Source organism: Trichechus manatus, unplaced genomic scaffold (genome assembly GCF_000243295.1).
Source record: "Trichechus manatus latirostris isolate Lorelei unplaced genomic scaffold, TriManLat1.0 scaffold00168, whole genome shotgun sequence".
In the NCBI taxonomy this organism is placed as follows: Eukaryota; Metazoa; Chordata; class Mammalia; order Sirenia; family Trichechidae; genus Trichechus; species Trichechus manatus.
This window is the reverse complement of record NW_004444104.1, coordinates 1,419,725-1,432,821: the sequence shown is the minus strand read 5'-3', so window position 1 is coordinate 1,432,821 and position 13,097 is coordinate 1,419,725. Positions and strand designations below refer to the sequence as shown.

At 40.5% G+C, this 13,097-nt stretch overlaps 1 protein-coding gene across 1 annotated transcript in view; it reads left to right on the top strand.

Moving 5' to 3' along the window:
• Positions 1-12,565, top strand: part of MIPEP (mitochondrial intermediate peptidase) — a 216,772-nt gene extending 204,207 nt beyond the window's left edge. Inside the window, exon 20 of the mRNA XM_004386578.1 lies at positions 12,305-12,565. Within this exon, the coding sequence (XP_004386635.1) occupies positions 12,305-12,402 (98 nt within the window). The 3' untranslated portion in view covers positions 12,403-12,565. The remainder of the gene's footprint in view (positions 1-12,304) is intronic.
• The last annotated feature ends 532 nt before the right edge of the window (positions 12,566-13,097 follow it).

The window sequence follows — 13,097 nt, the reverse complement described above, 5'->3', positions numbered from 1 at the left end:
CCCGTGGTTTATTGATTTTGTTGATCTTTTCAAAGAACCAGCTTTTGGTCTTGTTAACTCTTTCAATTGTTTTTCTATTCTATATTTCATTTAATTCTGCTCTAATTCTTATTATTTTCTTTCTTCTGGCACTGGAGGACTTCTTTTGCTGTTCTCTTTCTGCTTGTTTGAGTTGTAGGGTTAATGTTTCAATTTTGGCTCTTTCTTCTCTTTGGATGTGTGCATTTATTGCTATCAACTGACCTCTGAGCACTGCTTTTGCTGTGTCCCAAAGGTTCTGGTAGGATGTGTTTTCGTTCTCATTTGTTTCTGTGAAATTTCTTTATTCCATCCTTAATTTCTTCTATAACCCAGTAGTTTTTGAGCAAGATGTTGTTCAGTTTTCATGTGTTTGATTTTTTTTCCTTACTTTTTCTGTTGTTGATTTCTACTTTTATGGCTTTATGGTCAGAAAAGATGCTTTGTAATATTTCAGTGCTTTGAATTCTGTTAAGGCTTGCTTTATGGCCTAATATGTGGTCTTTTCTGGAGAGTGTTCCTTGTGCATTGGAAGAGAAAGTGTACTTGGCTGCTGTTGGGTGCAGTGTTCAGTGTTTGTCCATGAGATCATGTTGGTTGATTGTAGCTTTTAGATTTTCCATGTCTTTGTTGAACTTATTTCTGGATGTTCTGTCCTTCACCGACAGTGGTATGTTGAAATCTCCTACTACTGTTGTGGAGCTGTCTGTCTCTCTTTTCAGTGTTGTTAGAGTTTGTTTTATGTATTTTGTAGCCCTGAAGTTGGGTGCATAAATATTTATTATAGTTATGTCTTCCTGGTGTATTGACCCTTTAATCATTATATAGTGTCCTTCCTTATCCTTTTGTGGTGGATTTTACTTTAAAGTCTATTTTGTCAGAGATGAATATTGCCACTGCTGCCCTTTTTTGTGTGTTGTTTGCTTGGTATATTTTTTTCAGTCACTTGAGTTTTAGTTTGTGTCTTTAAGTCTAAGGTGTGTCTCTTGTAGGCACTGTATAGACAGATCGTGTTTTTTTATCCATTCCGCCACTCTTTGTCTCTTTATTGGTGCATTTAGTCCATTTACATTCAATGTAATTATTGACAGGTAGGAGTTTAGTGCTGTCGTTTTGATGTCTTCTTTTGTGTGTTTTTGACCATTCTTTATTCTACTTAATTTTCCGTGCTTACTTGTTTTTCTTTATGTATTTTCTTTTCATCTTTTTCATTGTTGTTGATTTTGTATTTCCCAAGTTTATATTTTTCTTGTTTTTTATTTTGATGTGTAGGATTGTTAGTTTCCTTTGTGGTAACCTTAATATTTACCCCTATTTTTCTAAGTTTAAACCAGTCTTTTCTTTCTTTCTTTATATTGCCTCAACTTCCTCTCCATATGAAAAATATATGTCTACATTTTTTAGTCCCTCTTTTTTGTTTTAATGTTGTCATCTTTTACATATTGACATCTGTTTCCCTATTTTCAGTGTTTTAGCTTTGATTTATTTTTGTGACTTCGCTATCTGGGTCGATACCCAGTTGCTCTGTCCTGTGTTCTAGTCTTGGCTTATTATCAGATGTTACTGATCTTCTAACCGGAGGACTCCCTTTAGTATTTCTTGTAATTTTGGTTTGTTTTTTGCAGTTCCCTAAACTTCTGTTTATCTGGAAATGCCCTAATTTCACCATCATATTTGAGAGAGTTTGGCTGGATATATAATTCTTGGCTGGCAACTTTTTTCCTTCAAGGCTTTATATATGTCATCCAATTGCCTTCTTGCCTGCATGGTTTCTGCTGAGTAGTCCGAGATTAGTCTTATTGACTCTCCTTTTAGATGACTTTTCTTTTATCCCTAACTGCTCTTAAAATTCTCTCTTCATCTTTGGTTTTGGCAAGTTTGATTATAATATGTCTTGGTGACTTTCTTTTGGGATCTACCTTATGTGGGGTTCGATGAACGTCTTCTCATCTTTCACAATATCAGGAAAGTTTTCTGCCAACAAATCTTCAACAATTCTCTCTGTATTTTTTTAAACCCACCCCCACCCCCTTTCTGGTACTCCAGTCACTCACAAGTTATTCCTCTTGATAGAATCCCACATAATTCTTGGGGTTTCTTCATTTTTTAAAATCCGGTTATCTTATTTTTCCTCAAATAAGTTGGTGTCAGGTGCCTGTATCTTCAGTCTCACTAATTCTGACTTCATTGCCACAGTTCTGCTCCTATGACTTTCTGCTGAGTTGTCTAATTCTGAAATTTTATTGTTAATCTTCTGCATTTCTGATTGCTATCTCTCTGTGGATTCTTGCAGCCTGTTAAATTTGTCATTATGCTCTTCTTTAATCTTCTTAAGTTCCTCTATGGCGTGTTCTGCCTTTTGCATGATCTCTTTCCTGATATTTTGAACAGTTCTGTATATCTTTTGAATTCTGCCTCCGGTAATTCCAAGAAATTTTCCTCTTCTGGAAAATTTCTTGATGATTTTGGGAGCTTGCTGAAGCCATCGTGGTCTGCTTCTTTATGTGATTTGATATTGACTGTTGTCTCCAAGCCATTAGTAAGTTATTATATTTATTTAGTTTAGTTTGCGTACTGTGTGCTAGATTCTTGTTTTGTTTTGATATGCTGCTCGTGTGAGCTAGCCTGATCACCGGCGCCCCTAAAGCCCCAGCGTCCTGCCACCAGGTGGCCAGACCTGTCACTAAGTATGTGAGCCCAGAAGTCTGCCCACTCCTCCTGTGTGGGTTCAGCTCAGGTGTCCAGGTAGTTGGCCACCAAGTATGTGATGCAGGCTCTCACCTACAGTGCTAGACAGGCATGGGTGATTGGTGTAGGCAGAGGCTGCAGCAGGGGGTCACATGCTGAGCAAGGCAGGGGGCCGACGGCCACCTCCGAGTGTCTGGGAGGAAAGCATGTCTCTGTTCCCTAGAGCGTGTAGGTAGGTGGGTTTTGCAGCCAGACTATGAGCACCCAGTGCTGTTGCCTGTAAGGACTGGGGACACCACTTATTCTTTGGCCCATCATAGGTAGCTAGGTGGCGTGGTTGGAGCCACAAGTTCTCAGGCCCCTGATGTGGGTAGGTGAATACCCTGCTTAATGGGCAGAGCAGTGTCAGATGTCAGGAACCTGCCACTTCACAGCTGAAGCAGTTCAAGCTGGACTTCAGGTATATACCCTGTTGTACTGGGTAATGAATGAGGGCCTAGTCTGTTGAAATGGGCCACACAAGTCTCTGCAGGAGGAAAGGCACTCAGAGTCTGTGGACCCCTTATGTCTGTGCCTAGGCAAAGGAGCTTTGCCTACCCTAAGTTCCTGGCTTAGGGGAGCCGGCAGATTATTTTTTCCCCTGTTTGTTAATTTGTTCCCTCTCCAAGGCTGGGAGAATGGCTCAGGGCGCAAAACGGGCCCTACTTCCGGCCCAGGGGACTCGGCCATCGCTGAAGCCGTCCAGACCCAGTGCAGAGCAGGAAGCAGGGAAGTAAATGGGAGACAGGTTTTTCCCATAAGGGGGTGTTTTTGATCCACACGGTAGGCCAGACTCAAGTACTTATCTTTCGCCATTTGAGGGCTACTTCTCCTTGGTTCTGGATGGCTGAGCAGACCCTCTGCCACTGGTTCTCTCCCGATGTGGAAACCACCTCCCGAGCGCCGCTGCTTGCCTCATCGTGCACTACAAGCTGATCTGACCTGTAGTGCTGTAGCTCCTGCCGGGTCAGGTCTGGTAACTCCTCGCTGCTTCTGAACCATCTCTTCCTCCCCCTGCTACTCAATCCAATTCCTCAACTTTGCCTTTGATGTTCAGGGTTCCTAGATTCATATGTAATCGATTCACTTGTTTTTTCGGTCTTTGTTGTAAGAGGGACCACTGGAAGCATCTGACTACTCCACCATCTTGGCCCCACATCTCATCCTTCAACTTTTGACCTGGGAAATAGCTTTTCATAAACCTTTGGGTCTGATTGTTAATGTTACCAGTTACTGAGCATTTCAGTGTGCTAAGTGTACTGTCTTATTTAATCCTTACAATAGTCTGCAGAGTAGATGTCTTTATGCCAACTTTATGAACATCAAGTAATTTTTATACAACTCTAAATTTTTACGTGTACTCAAATTGCTTCTAGCAGAAATGAGGCTTCAGGAAGTTAAGTTGTCTAACCCAGGGCTGTCACTCACAAAGCCTTTGCGGTAAGCGTCAGAATATATTGCCTTCTTTTAGAGGCATTTAAAGTTTTGCTTAGGAAAGGAAGAATTTATCTTTCTTCTCTGTTCCTCCTTGGCAACCCTTCAAAAGAAAGCTTTTGTGTAGTCTGAAGAGAAGCTTTAGACTGGAGTTTTAAGTTATATGCTGAACCAGATAATGTTCCATTCAGCCCCAGATTCTAACCTGAAAATGCCCCAGAGGCTGTTTCTGGAACGCATGGTAGTTACTCTGCTGTGTTTTCATAGCTGGGCTGTCATCTGGGAGTCCCTAGGACAGCTCCTTTTTTGAGCTGAGGGTCTTTCCTGATTGACCAGACTGTTTTCTAAATAAATTACTATCTGTGGGCCTTCAGTGTAAACCTGGCTGATGTAACTTAATTAATTCAAACCAAGTACCAGTGCTATGTTTGAAATGTAAGCTTATGATTAGTTTTTAGCACTGCTTTTAAAAGAACTGATAAGATATTTGTTCTTGGCCATCTTGGCCTCTGAAGGCCTGTCCAGTCCTGACAGGAGTCAGGACTACATCCACCTACCCCCAAATATGGAGGACCAGGCCTCATTTCTCTTGGCAGCCTTGGACAAGCACTCAGTCCATGCAACTTCCATTGCGTGTTTGAAACCTGCTAACAGAAGGGTGCTTCCTTCCCTAACTCCAAAGGAAAGAACTCATTTTGAGAGGACCCACAAACGATGGAGACAGACCCCCCCATCCTGTGCCTCCTACCATGCTCCTTCCCATCCCTTCATCACACCCCCACCACACCCTGTCCAGGGCTGTGAGGCAGTGAGACACTGGAACCCTCTTTGGCCAAGAATGTTCCCTCTTTCCCCCACTGAACTCAGGGAGAAGAAATCTGATAATAAAGCTTATGTGTATGTCACCCAGACTTTATAAGTCTGAGGAAAAACGTAGTCATTTAATTAAAAAAGCACAAGGTTCTAGTCCCCTCTCTGGATCTAGAAAGTTGACCCTTAATCAAACAAAGATATCAGTATCCCCCAAACATCATTAATACCCTTTTAATAACTTGTGAGGTGATCTTTTTGTCAGCTGGGAATCTTCTTGAAAGAACTAGAACCAACTCTGGATTAGCAAAGCAGAGAAGGAATTGTTTGGAATGATATGGAAGAGGTCACAGAGTGGAAGAGAGAACTAAAAATGGCTCAGAAGGGGCAGGAATAAAACGAGCCGATGTGTGATCTCCTCAGGAGCCTGGTGCCACTGTGAATCTGCTCCAACCACCTTCAGACCTTCTATTGTTAGATGCCAGGGAGAGCACCTCGGCTGTAACTCGCTGGGCACAATGCAGGTGGGAGCACCCTTTGAAGCCCTTAGCACTTCCTGAATTGTGGCAAGAGAAACAACATCTCATTTTCTGGTTTAATTGTTTCCTCAGGCCCAGCTGGTCAGTGGTTCTCACGTTAGCGTGAAGACAGATTGCTGATCCCACCCGCAGAGTTTCTGATTCAGAAAACCTGGGGTGGGAACAAGGCATTTGATTTTAACAAGTTCCTAAGTGTTACCAATGATACTGGTATGGGAACCACACTTTTAGAAATTCTAGGTGATTCATTTCTGTAAGACAGATTCTCAGTGACTTTTACATCTAGCACCTTCCTGATACATAACGTGATTTTTTTTTTGTCTGCCTTAAGTTCACCTTACGCACTCAGGTACAGATGGAGAGAATAAATGAATGAATAAATGGAAACCCCCTTACAAAAGCTCTCTTTATAGCTACTTCATTCTTCTTTGCCTTTCGCTGTTAAAACTTTGATCTGGACTGATCAAACGCAATCACAATTTTATTTTGGGGCACCCTCGATTGGTGTTAAGCAATATTTGAAATAGACTCAAAGAGGAGATGTAACTATTCCACTTCTCTCCCAAGGCTCAAAATACTTTTGATGGTTTTTAGCTGCCTAGATAATCCCCTGTGCTCCCTCAATTAAATGATACACGAGCCATGTCACCCTGGGCACTTAGGAAGGGAGACCACAACAAGATTTCATCTCTGTGATGTAAGGTTAGCTTAGGGCATTTTCAAGTCCTTGTCTTAGTTGTACATCCAGAAGGGCACTTGGGGTTAAAAAGTTCCTGCCATGCTATGTTGCTATTTAAAGGAAGGTCTGGTTAGATATTACATTTTACAAAACAACAGGGTGTGAGCTCTGAAGTCACGAAACACTTGCCGCTTTGTGCATGTGCTGGACTCATCCTGAGACAGGAAGAATTTTTCTTGGTGAAAACATAGAAATATGCAGAGTTAGGAGCCCTGTAAGGACGCAAGGGTTGTTTGTTTGCCAGGGCGACCAGATACCTGGAGGCCACCCAGAAAACATCCCAAGTGCAAAGCTTCTAGGCACTTTTTCTCCCAGTGTGAAGCCTAAAGAAGAGCTCTAGCAGCCACGTGTTGTGAGTGAGACCGTGCCCTGCTGGGAAGTGGCTCTTCGTCCAACACAGTAGTGTGTGTCCCCATCACACTCTTCAAAACCAGCTCACTGCCCACCCAGCAGAGACTGTGCCCAGCATCTCTGTCCTCATCTCCAGCCAGAGCGAGCGTTATGTAGTTGTACCTGCTTGTGAGGTGCGAATTGCCGAAAAACGGTACAACTAATACATCCAGTACATGTGGACATGGGCGGCATTAGGAAGCAATGAGGCTTTCTTTTTCAGGATTTCTCTACACATTTGTATTTTGTCACATCAAGGATTTGATACGGAAATACAAGCCTTTTTAGAATGTACGTTATTTTACAAAATTGGACATGAGACAATATAGTGCTTTGTGAGCATGGGCTCTGGGAGCAGACTGTCAGGCTTCAAAAGCTCGCGCCATCATCTAAGAGTCGTGGGCCCTCTCTTTGCCTTCATTTTCTTGTTTGTCAGATAGGCTTCTCTTGGGTTTGTTTTATGATCAAGTGAATTATACTCTCTGCACAGTCTCTGGCACATAGTACATGCTCAACAAACAGCTGTCGTTACCATTCTGTTGTTGCTGTTGACTGCAGTCTCTCTGGTAAGCACTTTCTAGATGGTGGTCTGTGGGTCGGGTCCTCAAACACGTCATCTCCGTCTTCACTTGCATCCAGCTCTGTGACAGCAGCCAGCAGAGACGATGACGCACAGTACAGCATGGAAACCTTCCTGCTTGCAGAGTCCGTCCTGGCATCCTTTTGATACCATAATTTATTTTAGTCAGGCCTAGAATAATTGCCCTAGTGCTTCAAGGTTATGAAACATGCCAGTTTGAGGAGCACAATTGAGAAGAAAAATGTTCTGGCTTGTACCATCTTTTATTTGCCTATTTGTCTCTCAGGTAAAAATGAGGAAAATAAATAAAAGCATCATTCTTCAACTACTCATTATATATTCTCTATCGCTCTGAGTAGGATGAATGGGTAAAACTCAACTGCCCATTTTCCTTTTTATGAACTAATAATGTGCAATGTAGACCCTAATGCAATTTTGTCTTTCTTACATTGCTATTGACAGTTTCCTCATTTCAGTTGTAAAGTTTTTGTTTGTTCCTTTCTTTTCATTCTTTTGGAAAAATCCATCCATCTATCCTCCCCACCGCCACCCAATTTTAGATGATTTCCACAATGAAGTATGTGTGTAAGCCACACCCACTTATGAATTTAACAGCTCCAGCCTTGTTCCCAGAGGCTCCTAAGGAATTGCAAGTCTGATTGTCACCCTGTTAAAATGAAGATCTGAAGTCAGCTTTAAAAAAAATCAAAGAATTCTTGGAATTTTTTTTTGACTAAACACATATGTAAAAGCCAACTTCAGTTGTCTTATTTGTGAAACTGCCTGAAAACATTGGGTTTTTCTTTTAACTCCCTAAGTAGAGGTTAGGTCGTGTTGACACTTGCAAAACACTTTAATTAAAGTGAGGATGCCATAACAGTGTACCAGGAGAATTCTTGCCCCATTTAACTCTCCCTTATCCCTTAGGGTCCTGTTTTCCTTCTTTTGAACTTTCATCTTTAGAAATCACATGACATACAAAATTACCAAACAAGCCATTTAGCTCTGACCAGATTTTATTTAAAAATGCCGTGCGTGCGTGCGTATTTTTTTTTTTTTTCTTTTTTTCTCTAGTTACCGTGGTTCCCATTCTTGGAAGCGCAAGAAGGGTTTAGAAGTGGAAACTGGAGAAGGATACATGCAGGTTAGGTGTGACTGTCGAGAAGGTGCAGGAAGGTCATATTTATCCTGGCAGTCTGTTGAGTGAAAGCGAGCCACTTCAAAGGAACAGAAGCCACACATAGCTGCAAGGGTTGGCTCTAAATACATACAGTTCTAGTCATTTTATTATAAATGACCAGTCACTTAATTATAGAAATATTTCAAATATTAAAAGGAAGAAAATGCTGAAATATGTTAGTACCTTCCAGGGAAAGCCATATTTAAATATTTTTACTGCAAAATGTTCTCTGTATTAAGTCTATGGTACCTGACTTCGGTTACCTAGAAGGTACAATGTGAAATGTGTACCCAGCATTTCTGTCATCAGCAACACGGACCAGAGGAGAGGCCCTCTCTCATTCTTAGAGATTATTTTACTGTTTAAAATTTAAATATATATATATATTTAGCAAGTGAAGACAAAGCAATGAAATTCCTCTTCCAGTAACTGTTCCTTATTTCCCAGGTGTTTCCTAAGATGGAGATATTAGAATTTGAATTTGAATGAGGATGAAAATGTTTTGGTCTGCAGTTGAAAATATTACAGTATTCTTATTGTTCTTAACTACCCCAGGTCTAATTAGTGGCTTGAAAGCCTCTGTTGGGATATACTGTTCTGACGTCCACCATGTAAACCAGACTGTTTCTCACACTGTGCTCCTCCTTGTGTGAGTGACTGCAACATTTAGGCCTCCAGTCCTGCCCCCTTCCACTGAGGTCTGGACATCTGTGTGCAGACCATCCCCGTGCCCCTCGAACTTGACAAACCTGCTCTTCCTGTGTGCCCATCTCAGTTCATCCTTCCTGTTCTTCTGGTCGCTTGGAGTCTTACGTTATCGCTCTACCAGAGTCTCCTCCACCCTTAGTCTAGCCATGCTGGTGGTCTACATACAATTTTCAGTTTCTCACCTCTGTGCCTTTGTTAGGTTGTCCCCTCCACCAAAAGGGCCTTAATTTAGACATAAATCCTACCCATCTTTCAAGTTTTTATTCCAATCCCATCTCCTCCACAAAGCTTTCTAAATCTCTCCATGGAATTTACTCTTTCTCCCTGTGCCCTCCCAAGCATTTTATGTTGGAAAATTTCTAACCTTCAGAAAAGTTGAATGAATAGTGTGAACACTCATACACTTGCTATTTAGATTCTACAGTTAACACTTTGCTATATTTGCTTTATCACATCTCCATCTTCCATACCTCCATCTACCCATCAATCCATCATGTATTTTGATATATTTCAAAGTAAGGTGCAAACTTTAGTACACTTTATCCCTAGACACTTTAGCATGCATATCAATAACCAAAGTTTGATATTTATTTACTTTTTTTAGGTAAAAGTTACATACAGTGACATGCACAAATCTTAAATGTACCATCCGATGAATTTTGTCATATGTATACTCTTTTATAGCAAAAATCACTGTGGATATAGAGCTTTACCATCACACCAGGAAGTTCTTTCATGCCCCTTCTCAGTAGAGTCCCGTCTCTACTCCTAAATGCAACGATTATTCTGATTACTTTCACCATAGATTAGCTTGGTCCCTTTTTGAGCTTCATAGAAATGAAATCAAACGGTATGTACTCCTTTGTGTAAGGCTTCTTTCATTCTGCCTAATGTTTTTAGAGCTCTGGTGGCGCAGTGGTTAAGAGCCTGGCTGCTAACTGAAAGGTCGGCAGTTCGAATCCACCAGCCACTCTTTCGAAACCCTGTGGGGCAGTTCTACTCAGTCCTATAGGGTCACTTTGAGTTGGAATCTACTAGACAGCAACAGGTTTGGTTTTTGATTCTATGTTGTTGCATTTATCAGTAGTTCCTTCATTTTTATTGCTGAGTGGTATTCCATTGTATGAATATGCCATTCTGTTCATTGTATGAATATCCAGTTGATGGAAACCTGGGCTGTTTCCATTTTGGGGCTATTAAGAAGAGAGCATTTTGCACAGTATTTTTTTGTGGACATACACTTTCATATCTCTTAGATAAATACCTAGGAGTGAAATTGCTAGTTCAAAGGGTAGGTGTGTGTTTAGTTTTATAAGAAACTGCTAGATCTTTTTTTCCTAAGTGATTGTATCATTTTACCTTGTCACCACAAATGTATGATAATTCAGGTTGTCCACAGCCTTGACAGCATTTAGTGTTGTCAGCCTTTTTAATCATACCCATTCTGGTAGGTGTACAATGATGGTATTTTGTTTGGTTTTAACTTTCATTTTCCTGATGATTGATGATGTTCAGCATCTTTACAGTGCTTATTATTCGTGTGTGTTTATTTGGATGTCTTTCGTGAACGATCTGCTCAAATCTTTTGTCTATTAATTTTTTTTTAAATCTTTTAATGATGAGTTGAAGGAGTTCTTTATATATTCCAGATACCAGTTTTATATTGGTTGTGTGAATATTTTCTCCCACTCTGTCATTTACCTATTCATTTTCTTAATAGTGTCTTTAGAGCGTGGACATTTTTAATTTTGATGAAATTTAATATATCATTTTTTTCTTTTATGGTTAGTGCTTTCTGTGGCCTAAGAAACCTTTGCCTGCCTCAAAGTAAAAAAGATAGTCTGTGTTTTCTTTTAGACACTTTGTTGTTTTAGCTTTTGCAATTAAGTCTTTGATACATCTCAAATTACTTTTCATGTGTGGTAGGAGGTGTCGTGGTCAAGGTTATTTTTTTCCCCATATGGGTACCCAGTTCAATACAGTGCACCTTTCTGGTTGTGTCCTCCTCATCCTCATATAGTGATTAGCCTATCGTCTCTGTGCGCTAAGCACCTGGCCTGATCCTACGTACAGCAAATACTCCATATGTGCTTACTGAGTTGCATTAAAGATTTAGAGGAGAATACAGGACTCTGGGATGCTCTTAATGGCTCATGTTAGAAGGAGCTTTACGTGATCCATCCCCAAAATTAAATGCAGCGTACGTAGCCATGTTCAACTCTTGAGTTGTTGTTGTGTGTCGTCAAGTTGATTCCGACTCACAGCCACCCTATAGAACAGAGTAGAGCTGCCCCGTTGGGCTTCCTAGGCAGCAGTCTTTATGGGAGCAGATCTCCAGGTCTTTTCTTCTGCAGAGCTGCTGGTGGGTTTGAACCACCAGCCTTTCAGTTAGCAGCACAGTAATTAACCGTTACACCACCAGGGCTTCTTTGAGTTATCATTAGCTGCCAGTAATATTGATTGAGGCAACAAGGTTGATAGCTTGAATCTTTGTCTTTGGCTTCTTTTGGAATGAAGAAGGAGATAATTAAATTCACCTTTTTACTGAATTCTTAATATATGCTAGACACTGTGCCTAATTGCTTTCCCTATGCCTTTTTGTTTTATCTTTACAGCAACATTATCTATTAGGTAAGGAAATTTCATTTCCAGAGATTTTAAGTAACTTCACATTACACAGCTAGTAAGTTGTAAAGCTAGGAGTTCTCCAAGACAGGAAAATCTAGAGGAATGCAACTAACTTGATTCTGGTACAAGATTTCTGCAAAGGAATTAATACTTGACTGACTGAAGTATCTAGAACTTCATGATAAAATTTGATTTTAAAAAAATTAAACTTTAAAAAACTGTGATGCATCCCCAAAGATAACTAAAAAATTCAAGTCTTCTAAAATCTCTCCAAGTTTATAATAATATCTGCAAAAATTAAAGCATATTTGGGCCTAACTCTCTGACCTAACTGTTGATTAGATAGTAAAAATACATTAAAATCATAATTAGCTTCAGGGCCCACACATTGCCCATGACTTTATGAAATGTTTTCATAGTCAGGTTATAGAGCTAAGCTCTAGTTTGACAAAGCCAGAATGGTCTCCTCATGTGTGTATATTTGACTTGTCTCTGTGCCCTTCTTCACTATCTACCAGGGAGTGTGCTGGCTGACCTCTCTTTGCTTGCAGGTATGCTTCAGAAGTGTCCATCCATCGATGACTATGTAAGTGCCCTTGTTTCCGACTTGGATCTGGACTTTGAAACATTCTTCATGGATTCTGAATAATGGAAGCACTGTGAATATTTTAAATCAAGGTCATGTAGATACCAACTTTGTTGTGAATGCCACAGCTGTGAAAACTTGTTTCTGATTTCAGTATTCACTTCTGTAATAAAGTTTGAAAAACCCTAAACTAATAGAACTTGAAGTAAATAATTTGTTTTGATTATGCTGGCTTTGGGCAAATTTGTGAACATCTGGAAATCTACTGAATGAGCTAATGAAAACTGCACCTGAACATGGAGTTGTGACATGTAGAGTGTGAGCATGTCCTTCCTGCTGTCAAAGAGCAAAAATCACTGAGCCTGCTTAAAGTAAAAGCGAAGAATTTTTTTAAATTGTACTTTAGATGAAGATTTACAGAACCAACTAGCTTCTCATTAAACAGTTATTACACATATTGTTTTATGACATTAGTTAACAGCCCCACGACATGCCAACACTCTCCCTTGTGGACTTTGGGTTCCCTATTACCAGTTTTCCTGTCCCCTCCTGCCTTTTAGTCCTTGCCCCTGGGCTGGTGTGCCCCTTTAGTCTTATTTTGTGGGCCTGTCTAATCTTTGGATGAAGGGTGAACCTCAGGAGCGACTTCATTACTGACCTAAAAGGGTGTCTGGGGGCCATACTCTCAGGGTTTCTCCAGTCTCTGTCAGGCTAGTAAGTCTAGTCTTTTTTTGTGAGTTAGAATTTTGTTCTACATT